We start from the raw sequence: 26292 nt of genomic DNA, 5'->3' as shown, positions 1-26292 counted from the left end.
CATGCGCAAGTATCGTTTGAACTATGGAGAGTGCGCTAAACTAAAAAATTCACTCAATTTTTTTTTTTTTTACAGTCAGTTCAAACGTAAAATCGAAAAAACGTAAAACGAATGAACGTAAGTAGAGGAGCGTCTGTACTCGCATTATAAAAAAAAGTCACCGCTGTATTGCTTGTTCTCTCTTTCACCCGTGAATTTTGATAACCATAGAAAATATGATGAAGCCAGTTTACAGAGTATGGAGGTCACGCAGGTACAACTACAATAAATTTAATCAAGATGCCGACATCAGCATCCTCGCGTACCCACTTGTTCCTCATGACGCTTACGTAGGCGTCATCATATTGAAGGGGTTAAAGGATACAGTGGATAAGCAGTCAGATAGTGGAAAGCTGTACATCACATAGATCATTTACTCTGTCATTATCCATAAGCAATGCTTCTTTATTTTGGGACAGTATTGCACTAAGGAGTTGGGTCATAGTAGCAGGAAAATAAATTAAGAGAGTAATGGAATAGAGGGAGAGTAGAAGGCAAAAATTATGCAATTAGTATTCCATATATGTCACATGGTTGTCTGTCAGACAAGGCTAGGTTAGGTCAAGTTGCTTGCAGTGTTGAATAAAAAAAAAGATTTACCTCCTGCTATGTGGTGACAGCCTTGACAAAATTTGTTCATTATAATGCCAGATTATCATATATATATATATATATTTATATATGTATATATATATATATATATATATATTTTATCAGAGGGTTGGACCTTGAGTTGAAAGGATCAGTGTGTCAAATAGTATTTTCATCCTGCTGACACCCTTTACTGGTATTATTCTGACTAATGACAATCAGTCTTATTTTGCTTTATGTCAGACCACTGTAAGGTATAAAGGTACCGTAATAATTGACATAGGTGGAGTGTGTGTTTGAAATAAAGGAATGTGTTTGAGAGGTGACATCATAATGGATTAAAATAAATTTGTGTGATGGTAATGATGAGGTGTTAAAGTGTGCATATTTCTGAATAAAAGGAAGCAATACAAATAGTGTAGATAAGATTAAAAGGATGGAGGATGAAGAATATATAAACAAGAAATGTAAGGCAAGGGTGAGGCTGTGTGGTTATTTCTATTCTTTGGATGTTCATTATAATTTTTCAATTCTTGGGTTTTGTAGGTTTGTAGCTCATTTAGGAGAAATGTTTTCTTAGGATGTGTTCTTGTTTGGGTGATGAAATTGTATTCTAAGTTGTTTCCCCCAGCTTTGTGTGTTAGTGGCTTCACCTTAACCCCCTTCCATGGGATGACACCTATATAGGCATCATGAGGCATGAGTGGGTGTATCAAGGTGCCAGCGTTAGCATCTTGATTATATTTATTTTGTAGTTGTAGCTGAGTGACCCCCATTTTCTGTGAACTGGCTTGATCATATTTTCTGTAGTTATTGATATTCAGAGTGAAGGGGAACGAGTAATACAGCTATAACTTTATATTTTATAACACGAGTATTATGACACATCATCGAATCATCATACATTAGGCAGCTGATGCTGCCCGTGAGAATTTGACATGCATTGAAGAAGTTAAGATGAAGGTGAAGTTGTTGATAGGATTTGAAAATAAGTGTCATAGAAATAATACTCTACCACAACCAGGTACCCATCATTGGCCTCGTAACATTAAATTTTGGCATGAAGTGAACAGGGGCTGGTAGAAAATGGTAATTGAAATGAATATTAAAAGTGAGGTTTATGTCCTGAAAGAAGCGAAAGGAAGATGAAAGGAATACTTTGGAAAGCATCTGGTAATGTATGGAGTTCAGGAGGCTGGAGCAACTAGATTGTTAATGTGACAGGTAGAGCAGAAGAATTAATAAGATATAGATATGAGTAAATGGAATGTGAAAGATAAATGGACTTGGTATAAGTAATTGCTCAAAGTAGGTCTGTTACTCATTAAGAATTTAAGATAGTTGTAAATTATACACACAAAATCACCTCTGTAAGATCTGATGAGGTGCTAGAAGAAGCTCCAATGTGCACTGGATTATCTTTTATAAACTTTGTGGCATGAACTAGATTTGAAAAGTGTCAGTAATGGTAGAGAGAAGCATACTTTTTAACTTTTTAAAAACAGTCCCAATTTGATTAAAATAAGGTTTAAGATTAGCTATCTATAATAGTTGTGTTTCTTGTACATTAATTATAGTTAAACTGATGTATTGATTTCCTTTATTAGGTAGTTACATGACTTTACTTCTGTACCTTGCAATTTATGATTGTATATTGATAGTAAATTCCAATGTTTTGATAGCTAATAGATGACTCAGTACACAGTCAGAACTCTGAAATACACTTTTGTGTTACAGAAGCTTGAAGAATGTGGACATGATGTATACACAAGTGCTTGCAGCTGTGGATGGGACACAACCCAACTCACTGAGTCACAACACCATGAAGTTCACACCTACACCCCAGGCACAGTCATCCGATGGATACAAGGAGAATGTCATGTTATGTTACAGACTAATGAAGAGGCTGCAGAATCATCCTATGTTGAAGATTATCCAGGGGGGAGTGTTGAGGAACCTGGGGAGGGGGAAGAGTATGGGTGTGAAGACAGACAAGACTCACTTATGGATGAAGATGACCAACATCAAAACAAAGAAAGGATATATGATCATGAGGAAGGGGAGGAGAATGGTGAGGAGGATGAAGATGATGGGGTTGATGAAGATGACGAAAGTGAAAACAGTTTGGTAATAGAGTCAAGAGCTGCTTCTCCGGATTCCCCTTCTTCTGAGCACCCTATTGCGTATAGTGAGGAGGCTGAGAGCTCACCAGGGGAGAACCCAGAGGGCAGCTTGGAAGTGAGTATTAAGGAAGAAAGAACAGAAGAACTAGTGCATCAGAATTGTAGCAATGAAGCTGGCAGTGATAGTGATGATCCAGTGAGGGGTAATGATGTAGGTTCAGACTCATCTGCATCTTTTGTTACACATGTTATTGAGGACCCAGAATACAAGCCTCATCTACAAGAAGGACAAGAAAATGATATCCAGGACTTCAAAGACAGAGTGTACTCTGGGGAAGTACAAGAATCTCCAGAGAAAAGTGTTGAGAATGAAAATGGTGTAGATAGTCGTGATATAAGTAGCGTATTAAGTAGCTTGAGTGAATTGCAAAACAGTGCGGAAAGGGGATTGTGTAAGAATAATTATGACAATGAAGTTCCGACTTGTGAGAAATTGACACCCACGGAGGGAAATATATTTCCCATTACTCCATCTTGTTCTTTTACATTAGACTCACAGACTAAAGATGAAGCTGCAGACATTTCTAGCAGTCATCAAAACCAAAGAACAGAGTGTGATTTGGAAGAAACCTTTGAGGAAAAAATTGATTCCCAAAAAGGTGGTGGTTACAGTAATCTCGGTAATTCTGTACCTCAGCAAGATTTTGAAACGAGTGAAAACATGGTGATACATGAAGAAAGTCAACTAAGTTCAGTGTTAAAGGCAGGTCCTGTAAGGCCCAGCCCTAACCAAGATGAAGAGCAACGGAAACAGTCTGTTTCAGACGTGGACTATAATAGTGATGATGGTGATGATAATGATGATTCCAGTTCAGTTACATCCAGCTCATCATCATCTTCATCTTCATCTCTCTCAAGTTCATCTTCTTCTAGTAGTGATGATGATGACCGGATCAGCTTTAAACAAAGAGGTGGGTTGGATAGCTCTAGCATTAAGAGTCAAATGCTGGTGTATTTTTTGTAGTGAGAAAGTTAGCCTAAATTGCCACTACTGGATATGTTTTCGTTGTCTCATTTACTTAAATTATTTGCACCATAATGAATTACTTAGACTTATATACTTCTGAAACAAGCACTAGAGGTGGTAGCCAGTCATGGTATTTTATTATCTGTTGGTAATCTGTTGTACTGCATATTGAAAGTTGACTCATGCCTAATAAGTTTGCTAAGCTAAGAAATGAATCACATAAATCAATAATGTATGCAGGATGTCTGTTTGAGACCCCATCATCATAGTGCTGTATATCTTTACTTTTTTAAGTTTTAATTGTACAAAAAAGTATTCTATAGTATTTAATGCCATAAATTGTGTATTGTTTAGGTAATGAAATATTACAAAGTGGTCTAACTATACCACTTCAGTGATTTAGGATAGCTAAAGTTATAGTTATAAGTTGTATAACAAAAAAGAATTCAGTGCTATTGCATCAATTTTTTAGAAATATAATTCTTACATACATATACCAAAAGCAATTATTGAAGTGATGAGAGCAGGCAAGGCACCTGGGTTAGATGGGTGTCATGTGGAATGTCTAAAAAAGGGAGGTACAGTGATGGTGTACTGGCTGGCGAGGTTGTTTAACGTTTCTCTAAAAGAGGGTAGGGTGCCGGAGGACTTGAGGAGTGCCTGTGTAGTTAAGCTTTACAAGGGAAAAGGGGACAAATGTGAGTGTAGTAGTTTCAGAGGGATCAGCTTGCTAGGTGTAGTTGGGAAGGTTTTGATGGAGAGGATTAGGAGAGGAACAGGAGTAATTGGTGAGGAACAGAGTGGGTTTAGGAAAGATAGGTAAGACATATATGTGAGAAAGCTTTAGCAAAGGGGTAAGGATGTTTTTTGTGCCTTTATGGATTTGGAAAAAGCTTATGACAGAGTAGACAAGAAGGAATTGTGGAAGGTTTTACAGATATATGGGATAGGAAGAAAGCTTTTAAGGGCAGTCAAGAGTTTTTACAATAGTAGTAGAGCCTGTGTCAGATTTAGCAATGGAGAGAGCAAGTGGTTTGAGGTAAAGGTGGGACTTCACCAGGGATGTATCATATCACCATGGCTGTTCAATGTGTACATGGATGGGGTGGTGCAGGAGGTAAATGCAAGGGTAATGGGCAGGGGATTGGAGATGATTAAAGAAAATGGAGAAAAGTGGGAGATAAGCCATTTGTTGTTTGCTGATCCTTGTACCAGGATCGGAGGAAGGATTAAGGAAGTTAGGGATGGAGTTTGGGAAGGTGTGCAAGAGGAGAAAATTGAAGGTAAATGTAATGTGGGCAAAAGTAAGGTGATGAGATGTACAAGGGGAGAGGATGTCAGCATTTTGGAAGTGAGTATTAAGGGAGGAAGTGGATAGCTTTAGATACTCGGGTGTACATGTGGTGAGAAAGGGAGGAGTGGAGGTGGAGGTAGATTGTATATTGAGAGAAGCAAGTAAATGCCTTGGGGGATTAAAAAGTGTAATAAGAAAGGCATTTGGGACTGAATGCTAAAAGGAGATGTTATGAAGGGGTGATTGTACTGACAGTAGTGTATGAAACATATAACATAAGAGAGGAAGAGTTTAAATGTGTTTGAGATTAAATGTCTGAGAAGTATATTTGGGTTTACTAGGCTGAATAGAATGAGAAACGAGGAGGTGAGTGAGGGTGGAAAACAAGTTGGGAAATAGGGTTAATGAAAGAGTATTGGGAAGGTTGGAAACATGGAAAGAGTGAGTGAAGAAAGATTAATAAAAAGTGTGGATGAAGCAAACAGGAAATGGTGACCAAGGATGAGATGGATGGATGGGGTAAAAGGGGCATTGAAAAAGAGGGGGATGTCTATTGAGGAAGGAAGGGAGAAGACAGAAGATAGAGGTGAGTGGAGAATGGTTGTGTATGGATGATAGTGTGATGCAAGGAAGGGAGTGTGTGGAGGATGGAGGAGGGGTTAGGGAGTGGTTATGTGTGAATGATATTTTGACGCAGCCCGAAGGGATTTCCCCCCCATCTTCTCTTTTCTACATGAGGCGATGGAAAGTGGGATTGCCAGTTGAATGAAGTGACCTTGCTGTGGATGTGCTGTGTCTTGTGACACTGCTTCAGACCCAGGGCAGTGAGTGAGGTGCAGGGATGACCCGTCATCCAGGAGGAGGCATGAAAAGAGGGAGGGAGGGGTGGTGAATGGGAGTGGAGTATGTGGTGATGAAATGGGTGGGAATGGATTTATGCCTTTGACTTTGGCTACTTCCCTTGTAAGGGGGAAAATGCCCTTGGTATATGTATGTTCTCTTTTTCTGCACGAGGGGACGGAGAGGGGGATTGCCAATTGAATGAAGTGGATGTGCTGTGCCTTGCTGCATTGCCTCTGACCCAGGGCAATGGGTAAGATGCAGGGAAGACCTGCATCCAGGAGGAGCCAAGAAAAAAGGGAGGGAGGGAGGGAGGGGTGGTGAATGGAAGGGAAGTGGGTGGGGATGAAATGGGTGGGTGTGGAATTATGCCTTTTGATTTTGGCTACCTCCCTTACAAGGGGGAAAAAGCCCTTGATATATGTATGTATATAATCAAGTTAGGAATTAGAGTTGTACTGATAAGTCATTGTTTTATGTCATTTTTTTAGTGGAGAGAGCGGCACAAGCTGCTCGTGCAGCAGTTGAGGCAGCTGCCACACAGCAGCACTTTCAGAAAGAGACAGCTCAACCCAACCCAAGCTTAAATGAAGAAAACTTGTTACCGCTCAGTGAACCAAGATGCGAACCAGAAAACGGACCAAGAGAACCAGCAGATCATTTCTATCCTCAAATGACAAGTATGAGAGAAAATGTAAGAGCAGATCCTCCTTCTTTTAATGGCCCAGAAGCCGAAAGCCTCAATCTTTTCATCGGCACTGTCAACCCAGAGGACCTGCAAGCAGCTCAGGGTTTGGCTGATTTGCAACGGGGAGAAGTTGGCGCATATCTCCTGCATGAGCAGAGTACTCAGGAACAGGAAAAACCACTGGAACAAAAGTCACCTGTGAGTCATCTATACAAATCCAGTATTCCTTGATACTTCCTGTATACTTTTTAACCTATACTGTAAACAGAATAATTCTATGAGGTGATTTGTTGTTATTGTTGTTGTTGCTGTTGTTGTTATTGTTATTGTCATTCCCTAGATTGTATGGTTGAGCAATTCCAATCAACTCATTAAATGAAAATGATAGAAAGAAAATCATCAGTATATTCATTATTAACATAGATGGCATTAAAAAGAAATTACATGCATGATGTGATTGACATTGACAAATACCACTTCATGTAAATTGGTAGTGTTAAGTTAGGTGTCATTTTTCATAAGAGGGAATAGTAATGGGTACCTGCAAGTGGCGGTCTTATACAAGACCAATATTAGAGAGAATCATCTACCTGTTGCCCATTGTCAGGATGTAAGGGGTGTGGGCCTAGCTGGAAGGCAAGCTCTGGTGGGGAGAACAGTTTTATTTTAAGTTGGGCAATTGAGAAGGGTAATGGCTTGCTCTGGCAACAAGAGGAGCTTAGGGGTGGTGAGGAGACAGAGTTAGTGGTGATGTGCATCAGCTTGGTCCTCTGAAGTGGTCTGTGTCTACGCTGAACTCCCAGTGCTCCTTATATCCACCGGGGTCAGGTCATGCCCCTCACGTTAACTACCGCTGGGAGATGCTTAACACAGCTGGGGACTGTAGGTACTTCCCCAGGAGACTCGTTTTATCCAACCCAATGCAGTGGGTCAGACCTCAGGTGACCACTTTGTCCGATCCAACGTGGCTGTGTGTTCATGATCAATTGTCCCTGGGGACCTCAGGACACAGAGTGGTTGGAAATGGAGATGCAAGTACATTCCCAGGGAAATTGGTGGCACCAAAATGACTAGGTCATAGTGATGTGGTGAAGCATTGGGACAACTACCTAACACACTCCCACAGAAGTCAAGGCAGGAGGTGAAGTCATGTGGAGCTCCAACAAGAAATTGGCCAGATATTTATCCTGGCCCCGGATGTGACAGGACCGTAACCCGAAAGGGCCAGTGTAGAGGGCTCACCTCTTAAGGTGAGGGTTGAGCCGGACAGCAGACTACAAGTATGGAAGTGGGTGGTGTTCCAACTGCAGCTCGAATTGTCAGCAGTACAAGTAGAGCTTGAGCTTCTGAAGGGCCCAGTAGGCAGCCAGAGCTTCTTGTTCTACCACAGAGTAGTCGCTCTCTGCTCCTTGCAGGCTTCTGGAGGCACAGGCAACTAGGGTCAGGAGGAGGTTAGGCTGCAAGAGAATCGCTCCTAGTCTGGTGCTGCTTGCATTGGTTCTCAGAACAAAGGGCATGAATGAGTCTGGGAGTTGGAGAACAGGGGCGGACTACAGAGAATCCTTTAACTGGTGGAACGCAGCTATGGTGGTGTCCGTCCAAGGGGTGACCTCTGGGGAGTTCTTCAGGATGCCATGGAGGCTATGGGTTTGGTCTGAAAAATCAGGAATGAAGCTGGAATAATCATTTATCGAGCCCATGAAAAAGCATAGTTGTGTCTTGTCCTTGGGGAAATCAGTCCATGGTCTCTAAACTAGGCCCAATGTCTCTCTATCAATTTGGCTTCATTAACTCATTATTTTGTTTATTACAGCCAAGATTGACACATATATATATACATATGTATTGGGTACATTACCTTCGTTATTTCTTTCTCTGTGTTCATCCTTTGTTGTTCCACGGTTTCTCAAGTTTGACATATCTCTTCATTTTCGTTTTGCCACTCTCTTTCTTCTTGGATAATTTCTTTGATGTTTTTATCTCTCAGTTTAACCATCATATCACTCTTTTCTGATTTGTTCTCTATATTTAATTTATCATGTATGTTCTTGTGTGCCATAGAAATGTTTGTTCTTTTGGCTCTATACTAGGGGTAAGTACATAACACTACATAACACAAGCATAACCAAGTGACTGAAAAAATCAAGTATCATATTAATCATCATCTTACTTCCTACACCATACAACTCATCCATAAAAAACATATACACACTCAGATCATAAAACCAACACTACAAGGTTGACCATCAAACTCCTCCAGACATAAGTCCGACAGCAGAATTCCTCCCACAAAAAGCAAGAACCACAATAGTATGACTGTGTTCAGGTAACCATCCAGCTTTAAAACAATACCAGCATAGAATAAGCCTGGTCACAGAAATAAATTGACACAGATACAAGCACTATACAGAAGACACTGAACATCATATATTACCCCTTTGTAGCCTTACCCAGACAGCAACAAACTAATCCTTGAGTAACTTAAAGGCCGGTCACTAGGGAGCCATGGGTCTCCTATAGGAGAGATCTGGGTCTTTGAATTGATTGATTGACATGGGGCATTTGTTTTATTGTAGAGTTCTTTGGTCTGCTTTGCAGCATTTATTCAATTATTTGTGTGTTTATGTTTGTTTTATAGTGACCCATGATAGGATTCTTCATGTGGTGGTTCTGCAAGACAAATGTCAGAGGGAATCATCTCCCCTTTGCTCACCTTCCAAACCTGTCAATAACATCACCTCTTTCTAAAGCTATAGCCCTAAGGGACTATTTTTGCCAGACCAGGTACAAGGTATCTCTATGAACTTCAACTATTTGATCTCCAGTTTTTCTCACATAAAAATACTTGACAGCAGATGACCATTTGTCCCTCCTCCTAACTAGAGACAGAAACAAACCCACACTAAAACAATGCAGACAGTGGTACAGAGATTCCACTGTGAAGCCATGGGTTTCCAATCATTGAAACTTGGGTAACATCTGATATTCAGAATTCACTCCTAGAATAATGTTTTCATCATTTTCATGTGTTGTTTCTATATAGGTATAAGCTCTTAGTCAAATGGATTTCAAAATTATGTATAAAAGTTGCTTATTAATATATTCTTATTGCTCCTTGGCACATCCTTATTAATTAGAGAGAATGCAGTTAAGAGAATGCTTAAGATTTCTTATAAATCCACATCCATTGGTAAAAGTCTGATAATTTATACTATGTTGTTGCTGGTGTACTCATTTCATTTCCAATTCTTTTGACAGCAAAACAGTTTGGAAGTACGACGTCTGGCAGGAGGAAAAGGTTTTGAATGTGTTGTCTGTAGCAAAGTATTCAACCGTATGATTAAGCTAAGACAACATCACCGCACACACACGGGAGAGAAACCGTGGCAGTGTTCTGAATGTGGAAAGGGTTTTGCCACACAGGCATACTTGCGAAAGCATAAGCAGTCACGACATACAGCACCAGAACAACAACAGTTTTCTTGTAGTGAGTGTCATGTTTCATTTGTTTATAATTTTATTATTATTCTATCTACCATATTTTTCAGTGTATAACATACATTTTTTTGTTTTCCCATAAGAAATATCCAGAAAGTATGCCCTACATGGTATAGTGTGCAATTTTATTTTCCCTAAGAAATATCCAGAAAGTATTCCCTAGGCTTTCTATGATGAAACTGAACTGGTTTAGGGCAATCTATGCCCATAGAGTTGTTGTTCCCTAGACTGTCTGTCTGAGCAGTCCCATCTCCCCAAGGAATGCCATGGCCGAAATGGGATTTTCCTACAAATCCTTTATGGAGTGTATGTTGTGTTGTTTGCATGCGTGATTGTGTATAATGCAGTCTTCCAGCCCTTCTAAGCTACCAGAAGAGACTGGATGACCGTATTGTGGACAAATGCCCAGGATGTAACACTTCACCCCATACTATTCAACACATCATGCCCATAGAGTTTTACAATATCCTTATTGAACCAGAAGTATCCCACTTTAGCACTAAGTAGTAAATATTATATGTCATCTTATCTACAATGCCACATTTACACTGCTCTCTGTGCCTTTGTAGTGAATAGAGTTTGATGTGCTTGAATCTGTCCCAGTAGTTCATATCTTTTACACACTCAGTCTTGTTGGTGAAGGTTCTTTGGACACTCAAGTTTCTCTATCTCCCCTATACTGTCTGGGTTCCACATTTGGCAGCAGAATTCAAGTTTAGGTAGTACTAGGGTTTTCTACAGTGTAATCATGCAATCTTCATCTCTTGATGTAAATGTTCTGATGATCCAACTGGATAATTTTTGGTGCTGTCAACAGTGTTGTCAATGTGTGTGGTAAACTTGTCATCTCAACTCAACATTACTTTCAGATCTCTAACATTCACGTTCGTGATCTCTCTGTGAGCTGTGGTAGGGTTGGATGTTATTTGTGAGGCTTTTGACATTTCATATCAGTTTGAATTTGGTTTCATTGAATTTTATGTAATTTTCAAGGTCCTTCTGGAGGAGGTTGGTATCTTTGATCCCCCTTATTTCTTTGGTGGCTCTGGTGTCATCTGCAAATAAGGATATGTTGGAGTCCTTAACTGTGTTGACAATGTCGCTGATGATTGTAATACATATACCTAAGGCTCTTTCCCCCTTACAAGGGAGGTAGCCAAAAAATAAAGGCATAAAATCCACTCCCACCTTTTCTATCCCCACACACTCCACTCTCATCCACCCCCCTCCCTCCCTCTTATTGGCTCCTGGATGACGGGTCATCCCTGCATCTCGCCTGTTGCCCTGGCTAAGAAGCAGTGTCGCAAGACACAGCACATCCACAGCAAGGCCACTTCATTAAATTGATGACCCCCCTTTCTGTCCCCTCATGATGATTATTAATATTATTATTATTATTGTTGTTGCTGTTATTATTATTATCATTACTATTATTATTATTATCATTACTATTATTTATTATTTATTTATTATTTATTATTTATTACTATTTATTACTATCATTTATTATTATCATTACTATTATTATTATTATCATTACTACTATTATTTATGCCTTTCCCTTTTTGGCTACCTCCCTTGGAAGGGGGAAAAAGCCTTGGTATATGTATGTATGTATTATTATTTATTATTGTTATTATTATTATTATTATTATTATTATTATTATTATTATTTATTATTATTATTTATTAATATTATAATTATTATTATTTATTATTATTATTATTGTTATTATTATTAGTTTTATTGTTTTATTATTATTATTATTAGTAGTAGTAGTAGTAGTAGTAATAGTAGTAGTAGTAGTAGAAGTAGTAGTAGTAGTAGTAGTAGTTGTGGCGTCGTGCGGAGAGGACGTGCTCTCTTTCTCTCTCGAGATGATAGTATATTTATGGTGGGGGAGAGGGTTAGAAATGGACGAAGCTGATATTATGTGTTGAGGTCGGCCGTATCTAGGCCTCATGTGAAAGTGTGTGTTCTGAAAGTGCATTGAAAATAGTGAAAAATTGAAAATACAGTGACCGGACGAGAACAATGCCAGAGATGCCAACTGGTCAGAGGTGCCAAGGCTAGGGGCATTGGTAAGCTTCCCCCCTCCCCCCCATCCCCCGAGAGTAACCGACTCGAAGCACGCAGACAGGCCACAGGGGTGTGAGCATAACTGTGTGTATGGTATTCGTCACTTAAAACAGAAAGGTTAAGATATTTTAAGATATGGTAAGGTACTTGATCGCCTTTCCTAAATAGTTTTCTTCTTTTTCATTTATATATTTAGTCATATGGTATTTTCTATTTTTTATCATTTTACTATTATTAATGCTTATGCATCTACTCAGCTAAATTATTCCTCATTTACCTTTTTATTTATCTATTTATTTATTTACTTATTAATTTGTTATCGTTCTTTAGTCTTCTTCTTTCTTCTATGAAATATCAAAGTTTAAAGCAGGAATTCACACAGGTATGCTCGACATCCTCTCCACACCATCACAAGCCTGGATGCATTGGTTCAAAAACTATAAATTATAATTTTTATCTATATAACTCGGCCTATATCTCTCATCATATCTCTCTCGCTCCTCCCGGTTCACTCCCCCATCTCCCTCCCTCTCTCTCTCTCTCTCTCTCTCTCTCTCTCTCTCTCTCTCTCTCTCTCTCTCTCTCTCTCTCTCTCTCTCTCTCTCTCTCTCTCTCTCTCTCTCTCTCTCTCTCTCTCTCTCTCTCTCTCTCTCTCTCTCTCTCTCTCTCTCTCTCTTCCTCTCTCTCGCTTTTCTCCTCTCTCTCCTCCTGTCGCTCCTCCTCTATCTTTCTAATTATAATATATATACATATATATAAATGTTCAAGAGCCACAAGTTAGAGCCAGGATATGACGGCAGCTCCAAAGCATGGTGGGGTGGAGATAAATAATAAATAGGAGACTAGATTATCTTAAGTTCACACAGGGCATTTACGCAAGCCTGATGTTAAAGTAGACTTGATGGATAATTGTAAAGATAGATATAAGTTCTAAGATGTAGATGACCGCAGATGTTACGCTTTGCCAGTGAACAAGGGACAGGCACCTGTTGACCAAACAGGCTTATTCAATCATTCGCCTGTGTGCAAAGTTTTGGTTCGTAGGCAGTGTCTAGCATGTCAACATACAGCCCAAGGCACAATATAGATTTTATGACCCACAGTGGACGTTAGTCCCCTCTTTCCTCTACCCTCTTCCCTACCCCACCTTTTCTTCCCCCACAGCCCCTCAGACCCAGAGAGCCGACGCTAACCACAATCCGCCCCTAACCCCTCATTCGCCCTCTATCCCTTATTATCTCTCTCTCTCTCTCTCTCTCTCTCTCTCTCTCTCTCTCTCTCTCTCTCTCTCTCTCTCTTTCCTGCCTTTCCCCTCACTCGCCCTCTATCCTCTTACTATCTCTCTCTCTCTCTCTCTCTCTCTCTCTCTCTCTCTCTCTCTCTCTCTCTCTCTTCATCCGTCTATCTCCCTTTCCCTCTCTCTTTCTCTTTCTCTTGCCTCCTCTTTATCTTCATCTACCTCTATCATCCTTACTATCTCTCCCTCAAAAATTCTCCCCCTCGGTCTCTCTATCTTTGACACTCTCTCGATCTCTCTCTTTCTCTCTCTCTCCCTCTCTCTCTCTCTCTCTATCTATCTATCTATCTATCTATCTATCTATCTATCTATTTTGCCTCCTCTTTCTCTTCATCTACCTCTATCATCCTTACTATTTCTCCCTCAAAATTCTCCATCTATCTATCTATTTTGCCTCCTCTTTCTCTTCATCTACCTCTATCATCCTTACTATTTCTCCCTCAAAATTCTCCCCCTTTATCCCTCTGTCTTTGACGCTCTCTCTCTATCTCTCTTTCTCTCTCTTTCCTTCTCGCTATCTATCTATCTATCTGTCTATCTATCTATCTATCTATCTCTCCCTTTCTCTCTCCTTCACGCTGTCTCCTACTCTCTCATCCCCTCATACTACCCTTCCTCCTCCTACTCCCCCTACTCTCTCATTCCCTCCTATTACTCATCTCCTTTTACTCCCCTCATGATCCCCCTCTCCCATCTCCCTCTCCAGTCTTCCCCATCCTCCCCCTCCTTCCTGTTGCTTTACTTCCCTTAGCGTTTCTCTCCTCCTCCTCCTGAATCTGTATCCATCATACGTAAATACCATCATATCTCACGCCCTGGCTTTCTTCCCATAGCTGCCCCCTGCATCATATATGTGCAGCTGCATTCGAGGGCACCCCTACCTCTCTCACCCCTCTTTTCCATGTTATTTATATATATGTATATATATATATTTGTATTTACCTAGTTGTATTTACCTAGTTGTATTTTACGGGAAGGGGAGCTATGCTCGTGGGGTCCCGTCTTCATATCTCATTTTATCTAAACTATTTTTAAATTCATGTATTGTTTTTGCACACACCACTTTCTCATCTAACTTGTTCCAACTGTCTATTACTCTGTGAGGAAAGCTGTTCTTTTTCAAATCTCTTCTGTAGCTGTCTTTTTTTATTTTCTTTCCGTGTCCTCTTGTATTTCTGTCATCCCATTTTATCAGATTCTCTCTATCAGTAATTTCTATGCCTTTCATGATTCTGTAAATAGCTATCAAATCTCCTCTCTCTCTTCTTTGCTCTAGTGTCTGTAGTTTAAGTTTTTGTAGTCTCTCTTCATATGATAGTTTTGAGAGTGTTGGTGCCAGTTTTGTGATTGCTCTTTGTATTCTTTCAAGTTTTTTTTATACATTTTTTTGTACTTGGTGACCATATCGTTGCTGCATATTCCAATCTTGGTCTTATCAGGGTGATTAGGATTTTCCTCACCATTTCTTCATCCAGGTATGTAAATGCCACTTTGATTGTTCTTATTAAATTATAAGTTTCTCCAAAAATCTTATTTATATGTTTCTCAGGTGACATATTATTCATAACAATGACTCCCAGGTCCTTCTCATTTTCTACTTTTTTTATTCCTTCTTCTCCCAAATTATATGATCCTGTTATTCTGTTTTTGCTTTTTCCAAATTCCATTATACTACACTTTTTTGTATTGAACTCCATCTCCCACTTCCTACTCCATTCTTGTACTTTATTTAGATCTCTCTGTAGTGATTCACAATCTTCTTCAGTTTTCACTCTTTTCAGTAGTTTTGCATCATCTGCAAAGAAGCTCATATAGCTTTCAATTCCTTCATCCATATCATTAATATATATAGCAAACATTATTGGGGCCAGAACTGTTCCCTGCGGGACACCGCTTATTACTTCATTCCATTTTGAGTGCTGATCTCTTATCACTACTCTCATTTTTCTTTCTTGCAAAAAGTCTTCCATCCAATTTAGCAATTTACCTTGTATTCCTCCTTCATATTCTAATTTCTTAAGCAACTTCTTATGTGGTACTTTGTCAAAAGCTTTTTTTAGGTCTAGAAATGCACAATCAGCCCATCCATCTCTTTCTTGTATTATATCTATTAGCCTTGAATAGAAACATATTAAATTGGTGACGCATGATCGTCCTTGTCTGAATCCAAATTGCCTTGGATTTAGTACGTTGTTTTTTTCCAAGTATTTTACCCATCTACTTTTGATAATTCTTTCACAAATTTTTGCTATTGTACTTGTTAGAGAGACTGGTCTATAGTTGGTAGGTTCTTCTTTATTTCCTCCTTTATATATAGGTACTATATTTGCTTATTTCCAATCTTCTGGAACTTTCCCTTCTTTTAAGGAACTGCTTATTATGCTATGTATTTTGTCTGCCAGTTCATTCCTGCATTCTTTCAGTATCCAGTTTGCTATTTCATCTGGCCCATGCGATTTTCTGACATCAAAATTGCCCAAGTGTGTCAATATTTCATTCTTTGTTACTTCTATTTCTTCCATAGGGGGGACTTTTTCTTTCCACTCAATCTCTTCAGGTTGTATATTTTCCCTTGTAAACACTGATTTAAAATGTTTGTTCATAATTTCTGCCATTTCCATTTCCTCAGTGTATTCAACTCCTCCTTGTCTTAATTTCTCCAAGTCTTGTTTGTTTTTCAGTTTATTGTTTACAAATCTGCAGAATAGTTTTGGTTGATCTTTACATTTTTCTATAACATCTTTTTCATATTTTCTTTTTTCCTCTCTGCACTTTTGTACATATTCATTTCTATAACCAGTATATATTTTCCATTTTTCAGGTCTTCTGTCTTTTTTCCATCTGGTCCAGGCTTTGTCTCTTTTGTCTTTTAACTCCCTACAACTTTTGTTGTACCAGCATTTTACATATTCTTTTTCTTGTTTTTGTCTTGGGACATACTTTTCCACTCCTTTTTTGTAAATTTTTGTCAAAATATTGCATTTCTCTTCCACTGATGTTTCTTCTTTGTATATTTCTTCCCAGTTTTCTTGTTGGAAGAATTCTCTTATTTTATCAAAGTTTGTTTTTTCATACATTATTCTTCCTTTTCTATATTGTTCATTTCTTTTCATATATTTTTCTTCATTAAGTTCCAGTTCAATCAATATGTGGTCACTTTTACCTATTGGTGTTTTATATTCAATCTTGTCCACTATTCTAGGTTCAGATGTAATTATTAAGTCTAGCCTCGATGGTTCTTCTTCATTTCTATACCTAGTGTTCTCCTGTATCCATTGTGTCATTGAATGGTCAGTAATCATCTCAAGTAGAGCATTTCCCCATGAGTCATCACCACTCTTTACTGTCATTTCTTCCCAGCAGACTTCTTTGCAATTAAAGTCGCCCATCATAACTATTCTTCCTCCGTCTTCCATTATTTTAGTTAATGCTATCTTTGTGTCCTCTAACATACTTTTATATTCACTCTCCTCCCATGAGGCTGTTTTCGGAGGCACATAATTGATCACAAATTTTCTGCTCTTCTTATCTCTGTCTTCCACTTCTATCATAATCATCTCTACTGTATTCTTTCCATATATGACACCTTTCACGTTTATATCCTTCTTAGTCAGGAACATAACTCCACCCCCTTGCTTTTTCTCTCTGTTTCTAATCCAATAATTGTATGCATCATGTCCTACACTGTTGGGTGGTAGTGGGCCTTTTAATTTTGTTTCTACAATTCCCATTATGTCCGGTTCTTTTTCTTTCAAATAATCGTTCAGCTCATTCAATCCTGTTATTAATCCATCTATATTTGTGTCAGACACTCTTAGTTTTCTGCCACTTCCATTGTGTTCTCTGTTTCCCTTATGTTTTTCTTTAGTATGTCGAACTTCCTTAGTTTCATGTTCACTACTCTCCAATAGAATCTCTCTTTCTCTGACTCCGTTCTGTTCTCGTTTTTTGCCTTAGCTTCCAGTCTTTTCTGCTTTTCTTCCTCTCTTTCCTCTTTATTCATTTCTCTTTTTATCCATATCTTTTTGTATTGTTCACTTGTTCCTAGTTTCCCTGTTTTGGATAAGATATTCTCTGCCGTTGTTTGTGACTTGAATTTAATCTTAATTGGTCTGGTCTTGTCTGTGCTATACTTTCCGAGTCTAAATTTCTCTTCGATTTGTTTCATAATTTCTGGTTCATCTTCCTGAACTGATTCTAGTAATTGGCTTACTTTTTCATTTTCCTCTTTGATTCTTGTGGTTCTATCTGTGTTGTGTTTCTCTTCCATTCCTAATATAATTATACATTTCTTCTTGTCTGCTAAATCCCTTACTATATTCTCCTTTTGTCTCATCACTTTAATAACTGAGTCTTCAGTATGTTCTTTCAATTGCTGTTTGACTATGTCAGTGAATGAAACCTTATTTCCTTCTTGGGTTTTCTTCCAATATTTACTTTCTTTAGCTATCGTTTCTCTGTTTTCTTTACTATTCTTCTTCAATTCCTCATTCTCCACCTTTACCTCTTTTAACTGTCTTTTTAGGTCTTCTATTTCATCAGTTAAGTTTTTATTTGCCTTTTCCAGTTCTTCCAATCTTTCAACCCTTTGTAAAATGGTGTTCATATGACCTAACCTACTCTCCAAGTCCTTGATCACCTTATCAACCTTCTTCTCTAGTCTTGTCAGTCGGGGGGGGTTTGTGTCCCCCCCACTCTCTTTAAATCCCTTGAAAATATTCTCATCACTTTCTACTGTATTGTTCCTATCTATACTTCTAATCTTTACATTCTTATTAGACATTCCGTCGTCCTCCAGCTCGTCTTGTGGTCTTTTGTTTACTTTACGGCGGTCTATTTGGACCAAGTCCTCTACTTCCTCATTACCTTCCATTTTCCCAGCAATCCCTCCCCTTCTCCTCTTTCCTTACTTTCCCACTACCCCACGAGCAATTTCCCCCCACCCTGCAAATACAAAAAGGCACTTCTCTTTGCGTTGGGATCCACAATTTGCACTTTTCTTCAGAACGTTCTTCAAGCCGTCCATTCGTTGAAAGTGTGTGTGTATTTACCTAGTTGTATTTACCTAGTTGTATTTTACGGGAAGGAGAGCTATGCTCGTGGGGTCCCGTCTTCATATCTCATTTTATCTAAACTATTTTTAAATTCATGTATTGTTTTTGCACACACCACTTTCTCATCTAACTTGTTCCAACTGTCTATTGCTCTGTGAGGAAAGCTGTTCTTTTTCAAATCTCTTCTATAGCTGTCTTTTTTTATTTTCTTTCCGTGTCCTCTTGTATTTCTGTCATCCCATTTTATCAGATTCTCTCTATCAGTAATTTCTATGCCTTTCATGATTCTGTAAATAGCTATCAAATCTCCTCTCTCTCTTCTTTGCTCTAGTGTCTGTAGTTTAAGTTTTTGTAGTCTCTCTTCATATGATAGTTTTGAGAGTGTTGGTGCCAATTTTGTAATTGCTCTTTGTATTCTTTCAAGTTTTTTTATACATTTTTTTGTACTTGGTGACCATATCGTTGCTGCATATTCCAATCTTGGTCTTATCAGGGTGATTAGGATTTTCCTCACCATTTCTTCATCCAGGTATGTAAATGCCACTTTGATTGTTCTTATTAAATTATAGGTTTCTCCAAAAATCTTATTTATATGTTTCTCAGGTGACATATTATTCATAACAATGACTCCCAGGTCCTTCTCATTTTCTACTCTTTTTATTCCTTCTTCTCCCAAATTATATGATCCTGTTATTCTGTTTTTGCTTTTTCCAAATTCCATTATACTACACTTTTTTGTATTGAACTCCATCTCCCACTTCCTACTCCATTCTTGTACTTTATTTAGATCTCTCTGTAGTGATTCACAATCTTCTTCGGTTTTCACTCTTTTCAGTAATTTTGCATCATCTGCAAAGAAGCTCATATAGCTTTCAATTCCTTCATCCATATCATTAATATATATAGCAAACATTATTGGGGCCAGAACTGTTCCCTGCGGGACACCGCTTATTACTTCATTCCATTTTGAGTGCTGATCTCTTATCACTACTCTCATTTTTCTTTCTTGCAAAAAGTCTTCCATCCAATTTAGCAATTTACCTTGTATTCCTCCTTCATATTCTAATTTCTTAAGCAGCTTCTTATGTGGTACTTTGTCAAAAGCTTTTTTTAGGTCTAGAAATGCACAATCAGCCCATCCATCTCTTTCTTGTATTATATCTATTAGCCTTGAATAGAAACATATTAAATTGGTGACGCATGATCGTCCTTGTCTGAATCCAAATTGCCTTGGATTTAGTACGTTGTTTTTTTCCAAGTATTTTACCCATCTACTTTTGATAATTCTTTCACAAATTTTTGCTATTGTACTTGTTAGAGAGACTGGTCTATAGTTGGTAGGTTCTTCTTTATTTCCTCCTTTATATATAGGTACTATATTTGCTTTTTTCCAATCTTCTGGAACTTTTCCTTCTTTTAAGGAACTGCTTATTATGCTATGTATTTTGTCTGCCAGTTCATTCCTGCATTCTTTCAGAATCCAGTTTGCTATTTCATCTGGCCCATGCGATTTTCTGACATCAAAATTACCCAAGTGTGTCAATATTTCATTCTTTGTTACTTCTATTTCTTCCATAGGGGGGACTTTTTCTTTCCACTCAATCTCTTCAGGTTGTATATTTTCCCTTGTAAACACTGATTTAAAATGTTTGTTCATAATTTCTGCCATTTCCATTTCCTCAGTGTATTCAACTCCTCCTTGTCTCAATTTCTCCAAGTCTTGTTTGTTTTTCAGTTTATTGTTTACAAATCTGTAGAATAGTTTTGGTTGATCTTTACACTTTTCTATAACATCTTTTTCATATTTTCTTTTTTTCTCTCTGCACTTTTGTACATATTCATTTCTATAACCAGTATATATTTTCCATTTTTCAGGTCTTCTGTCTTTTTTCCATCTGGTCCAGGCTTTGTCTCTTTTGTCTTTTAACTCCCTACAACTTTTGTTGTACCAGCATTTTACATATTCTTTTTCTTGTTTTTGTCTTGGGACATACTTTTCCACTCCTTTTTTGTAAATTTTTGTCAAAATATTGCATTTCTCTTCCACTGATGTTTCTTCTTTGTATATTTCTTCCCAGTTTTCTTGTTGGAAGAATTCTCTTATTTTATCAAAGTTTGTTTTTTCATACATCATTCTTCCTTTTCTATATTGTTCATTTCTTTTCATATATTTTTCTTCATTAAGTTCCAGTTCAATCAATATGTGGTCACTTTTACCTATTGGTGTTTTATATTCAATCTTGTCCACTATTCTAGGTTCAGATGTAATTATTAAGTCTAGCCTCGATGGTTCTTCTTCATTTCTATACCTAGTGTTCTCTTGTATCCATTGTGTCATTGAATGGTCAGTAATCATCTCAAGTAGAGCATTTCCCCATGAGTCATCACCACTCTTTACTGTCATTTCTTCCCAGCAGATTTCTTTGCAATTAAAGTCGCCCATCATAACTATTCTTCCTCCGTCTTCCATTATTTTAGTTAATGCTATCTTTGTGTCCTCTAGCATACTTTTATATTCACTCTCCTCCCATGAGGCTGTTTTCGGAGGCACATAATTGATCACAAATTTTCTGCTCTTCTTATCTCTGTCTTCCACTTCTATCATAATCATCTCTACTGTATTCTTTCCATATATGACACCTTTCACATTTATATCCTTCTTAGTCAGGAACATAACTCCACCCCCTTGCTTTTTCTCTCTGTTTCTAATCCAATAATTGTATGCATCATGTCCTACACTGTTGGGTGGTAGTGGGCCTTTTAATTTTGTTTCTACAATTCCCATTATGTCCGGTTCTTTTTCTTTCAAATAATCATTCAGCTCATTCAATCCTGTTATTAATCCATCTATATTTGTGTAAGACACTCTTAGTTTTCTGCCACTTCCATTGTGTTCTCTGTTTCCCTTATGTTTTTCTTTTGTGTGTCGAACTTCCTTAGTTTCATGTTCACTACTCTCCAATAGAATCTCTCTTTCTCTGACTCCGTTCTGTTCTCGTTTTTTGTCTTAGCTTCCAGTCTTTTCTGCTTTTCTTCTCTTTCCTCTTTATTCATTTCTCTTTTTATCCATATCTTTTTGTATTGTTCACTTGTTGCTAGTTTCCCTGTTTTGGATAAGATATTCTCTGCCGTTGTTTGTGACTTGAATTTAATCTTAATTGGTCTGGTCTTGTCTGTGCTATACTTTCCGAGTCTAAATTTCTCTTCGATTTGTTTCATAATTCCTGGTTCATCTTCCTGAACTGATTCTAGTAATTGGCTTACTTTTTCATTTTCCTCTTTGATTCTTGTGGTTCTATCTGTGTTGTGTTTCTCTTCCATTCCTAATATAATTATACATTTCTTCTTGTCTGCTAAATCCCTTACTATATTCTCCTTTTGTCTCATCACTTTAATAACTGAGTCTTCAGTATGTTCTTTCAATTGCTGTTTGACTATGTCAGTGAATGAAATCTTATTTCCTTCTTGGGTTTGCTTCCAATTTTTACTTTCTTTAGCTATTGTTTCTCTGTTTTCTTTACTATTCTTCTTCAATTCCTCATTCTCCCCCTTTACCTCTCTTAACTGTCTTTTTAGTTCTTCTATTTCATCAGTTAAGTTTCTATTCGCCTTTTCCAGTTCTTCCAATCTTTCAACCCTTTGTAAAATGGTGTTCATATGACCTAACCTACTCTCCAAGTCCTTGATCACCTTATCAACCTTCTCCTCTAGTCTTGTCAGTCGGGGGGGGTTTGTGTCCCCCCCACTCTCTTTAAATCCCTTGAAAATATTCTCATCACTTTCTACTGTATTGTTCCTATCTATACTTCTAATCTTTACATTCTTATTAGACATTCCGTCGTCCTCCAGCTCGTCTTGTGGTCTTTTGTTTACTTTACGGCGGTCTATTTGGACCAAGTCCTCTACTTCCTCATTACCTTCCATTTTCCCAGCAATCCCTCCCCTTCTCCTCTTTCCTTACTTTCCCACTACCTCACGAGCAATTTCCCCCCCCCCTGCAAATACAAAAAGGCACTTCTCTTTGCGTTGGTATCCACAATCTGCACTTTTCTTCAGAGCGTTCTTCAAGCCGTCCGTTCGTTGAAAGTGTGTGTGTGTGTGTATGCATATGGGTGTATGTGTGTTTGCATCTATATATATCCCACGCTCTATCTCAGACCTGCATGTGTTCTCTCAGATAAACATGAGGGGAAATTGTGATCTATCATGTGAGAACTGGATAATAAGCCAGTGGACGAACAGAGAATGTCAATTTGAAGTGATTAAATTACCACAGAGGCTGTGCCCTGGGGCTGGCACAGGTGAAGACTGGGGAATCTAGCACTGTTCATCTTAGTCACCCAAGGACTAGGAGTCCCACCCAAGATGATCGGCAAAACATGCTGTGTTTGTTCATCTGCACAGCAAAATTGCAGGCAATGCGTTTGCGTAAAAAATGGAAGGAAATGCACAAACTGCAGAAGAGGAGGGGAATGCAGAAATCAAGGGGAGCAACAACCGCCGGAGGCGAGAAGTGATCAACTGGGAGATGTGGGGAATGTGAATGATGGGAGCGAGGCGATAGAGATGAACGTGGGTAGTGGTCTTGTGAGTGAGAGAGACGTAGAAGAGGGAAGTGATCCCACGAACTTGAGGCCGGTGGACGAAAGCCCACGTCATCAAGAACAGCAGGGTGAGAGAGAGGAGGGCAGGTTCTGGCAGACATGGCAGCAGCCCAGGGCTAAGGAGTGGCTGAACGACGCCTACAACAGGATACTTCCCTTCTCTCCAGGAAACCTCTTCACCCCGCCTAAATGCAATGCATCCAAAGGCCTAATAGAGGAAATGACCCATCTATTAAGAGCATATATAAATTCATCTCCCTACGCCCCCATGGTATTCAAAACGCTAGCTATCCTTCCGCACCTTACATGTCAGAGGACCCACAGAAAATCTAAGCACTCTGAGAACATCCAGGCATTGCAACGAAGGATGGAAAAGTGGGAAAAGGGAGAAGTGGAGCAACTGTTGATGGAAGCAGAGGCCATCCAAGGTAAACTCTACAAGGGTGTCAACAGAAAGAAAAATCTAGAAGACAAAGCCAGAAACTTTGCAGATAAGATGAGGCATGGAAAGGTCGCGGCTGCCATGAGGTCGCTCGCAGGGGAGAGTGAAGATCCTGGAGTTCTATCCCTAAACGAGGAAACACTAAAGATCCTGAAAGAAAAACACCCAAAAGCAAGACCAGCAAACCTGCAGTCTAAATTCAGTGGCAACTACCTTCCACCCCACGAGGTAGTCTTTGACAGCATCACAAGAGGAAAGATCTGGAACCATGCTCTACACACCCAGGGAGCGGCGGGACCATCGGGATTAGATGCGTCTGGATGGAAATATCTCCTTAGCACCAGCCTATTTGGAACGGCAGCGGGGAGTCTGCAGGAGACCATCGCTGGTTTGGCAAAGAAACTGGCGACTGAGGACTGCCAGCACTTGGAGGCATACACAGCGTGCAGACTTATCCCGCTGGATAAGAAACCTGGCTGTCGTCCGATTGGTATAGGCGAGGTGCTGCGAAGAAGAGTAGGAAAAGCCATCATGGAAGTCGCGAAGGATGAGGTGCGAGAAGCGGCTGGCAACCTGCAGGTGTGCGCGGGGCAACAGGCGGGTTCCGAGGCAGCAGTCCACGCCATGAGGAAAATATTCGAGGAACCGGAATGCGAAGCAGTCCTATTAGTCGATGCATCAAACGCATTCAACAACTTGAATAGAGAGGCTACAATACACAACATCAAAATTAAGTGCCCAATATTGGCCAGGTATGTGGAGAACACATACAGAGAACCTGCAAACCTATTTGTCACCAACAGGTTTGAGAAAAAAGAAACTAAAGTGGAGATCATCAAATCCGCGGAAGGAACCACTCAGGGAGACCCGGTGGCCATGGCCATGTACGCGCTCGGTCTTATGCACCTGCAACAGAAGATACAATATGAGGACACCATGGTCAAACAGGTAGCATATGCAGATGATCTCACGGGGGCAGGAAAAGTAGCTGACCTAAAAAAGTGGTGGGATCTGGTGTTGGCACACGGCCCGGGCTTGGGTTACATTCCGAATGCAAAGAAGTCTGTCCTCATAGTGAAACCAGAGCACTTTGACAATGCCAAAATCCTCTTTGAGAACAGTGAAGTGAAGGTAACAAAAGAGGGGGAAAGACATCTCGGTGCAGTGATCGGCTCAGAATCCTTTAAAAAGCAATATATTGAAAATAAAGTTAACGATTGGGTGGCGGAAGTTAGGCTCCTAGCTAACTTTGCAAAGACCGAACCGCAGGCGGCATATGCCGCATTCATATATGGGGTTAAACATAAGTGGAACTACATATTAAGGACGGTACCGAACATCACCGACCTATTAGGACCCCTTGAAGAAGCCATTAGAAACGAGCTAGTACCGGTCATCATCAACGGACGGACATTAAACGAAGAGGAAAGAAAACTCATTGAACTTCCACCTAGAATGGGAGGGCTAGGCATCTCCAACCCGCTAAACCTAGCCAAAATAGAACACCAAAACTCTATGAAACTCACGTCCTCCCTGACAAACAACATCGTGTCACAAGATCAACGGAAGGAGACTAACATGGAGGAGATCAGAGAAATTAGAAGAAACATTTCAAAGGGAAGGGAGGAGAGGCAGAAGGAGGAACTTCAAGCACTTCTAGCTCGGGTATCGAATGGTATGAAAAGAAAGATATCATTGGCGCAGGAAGTTGGGGCGTCCAATTGGCTGACAGCACTACCAATCAGGGCAAAGGGATTCACCTTAAACAAAAGAGAATTCACGGATGCCATTGCCCTGAGGTATGGATGGCCATTGGGAGGGCTGCCTAACAGATGCTCCTGTGGTGCACAGTTTACTCCGGACCATGCGATGATATGCAAGCAGGGTGGATTCATTTGCATGCGACATGATGAGGTAAGAGATCTCACTGCCCAAATGCTTCAGGAGGTGTGCAAGGATGTGACTATCGAACCAACATTACTTCCACTAGGAGGGGAGAACTTCAGATACCGCACGTCCAACACATCAGATGAAGCAAGAGTGGATGTCAGCGCAAGAGGTTTCTGGACACGGGGACAATTGGCTTTCTTTGACATGCGAATATTTGATCCGATGGCCCCCTGTTACAACAACCTAACTATTGAGGCATCTCACTTCCGGAACGAGTATGAGAAGATCAGGATGTACGAAGAGCGTATACAGAATGTAGACCAGGGCTCATTCACTCCTATAACCTTTACGACCTCAGGTGGGATGGGTCCTAAAGCAAAGGCATTCTACGCTCGGCTGGCGGAGGTAATGGCTGAAAAGAAACAACAACCCAAAAGCAGCATTGTTTCATGGATGAGATGTAGAATGTCATTCTCACTCCTAAGATCAGCCCTTCTATGCCTGAGAGGTACAAGGTCCCCACCGCCCAAATCGGCACATATACAAAACCTAGATTTTGAGCAGACGGTGGTTGACAGTAGGATAAATGAACTTTTGTATTAGGCATTGTTAATAAAAATTAAATCGACAGATAAAAGGGTTGTCGACCACAGTCATTGGCGGGAGAGGGGCCAATGAACTGTGTCTGTGGGAGACAGATCCTGCTGCTTCCACCACACAGTTCCACGAGGATGGAGGTCGTGTTTATAAAAATAAAAAAGTAGTAATAGTAGTAGTAGTTAGTAGTAGTAGTAGTAGTAGTAGTAGTAGTAGTAGTTTGAGTTG

General features: G+C 39.5%; 2 protein-coding genes across 3 annotated transcripts in view; both read left to right on the top strand.

Annotated features, from left to right (window-relative positions):
* LOC143038506 (uncharacterized) overlaps positions 1-26292 on the top strand; it is a 53118-nt gene that overhangs the window by 3514 nt on the left and 23312 nt on the right. For both annotated transcript variants that reach the window (XM_076207767.1, XM_076207766.1), the window contains exons 3-5: positions 2368-3724; positions 6406-6800; positions 9861-10089. In XM_076207767.1, coding sequence (XP_076063882.1) covers positions 2368-3724; positions 6406-6800; positions 9861-10089 — 1981 coding nt within the window. The remainder of the gene's footprint in view (positions 1-2367; positions 3725-6405; positions 6801-9860; positions 10090-26292) is intronic.
* Positions 22802-26199, top strand: LOC143038505 (uncharacterized). The gene has a single exon (XM_076207765.1). It carries the CDS (start codon positions 22897-22899, stop codon positions 26068-26070), a length of 3174 nt encoding a protein of 1057 aa, XP_076063880.1. The 5' UTR covers positions 22802-22896; the 3' UTR covers positions 26071-26199.

The sequence above is a fragment of the Oratosquilla oratoria genome, chromosome 24 (genome assembly GCF_046742065.1).
Source record: "Oratosquilla oratoria isolate Oo_2021 chromosome 24, ASM4674206v1, whole genome shotgun sequence".
Lineage (NCBI taxonomy): Eukaryota > Metazoa > Arthropoda > Malacostraca > Stomatopoda > Squillidae > Oratosquilla > Oratosquilla oratoria.
The sequence above is the reverse complement of the archived record's forward strand: the minus strand, read 5'-3'. Positions and strand labels throughout refer to the sequence as shown.

Coding starts and splice junctions, on each gene's coding strand:
- LOC143038505 (XM_076207765.1), top strand. CDS start 22,897: ATGATCGGCAAAACATGCTGTGTTTGTTCATCTGCACAGCAAAATTGC.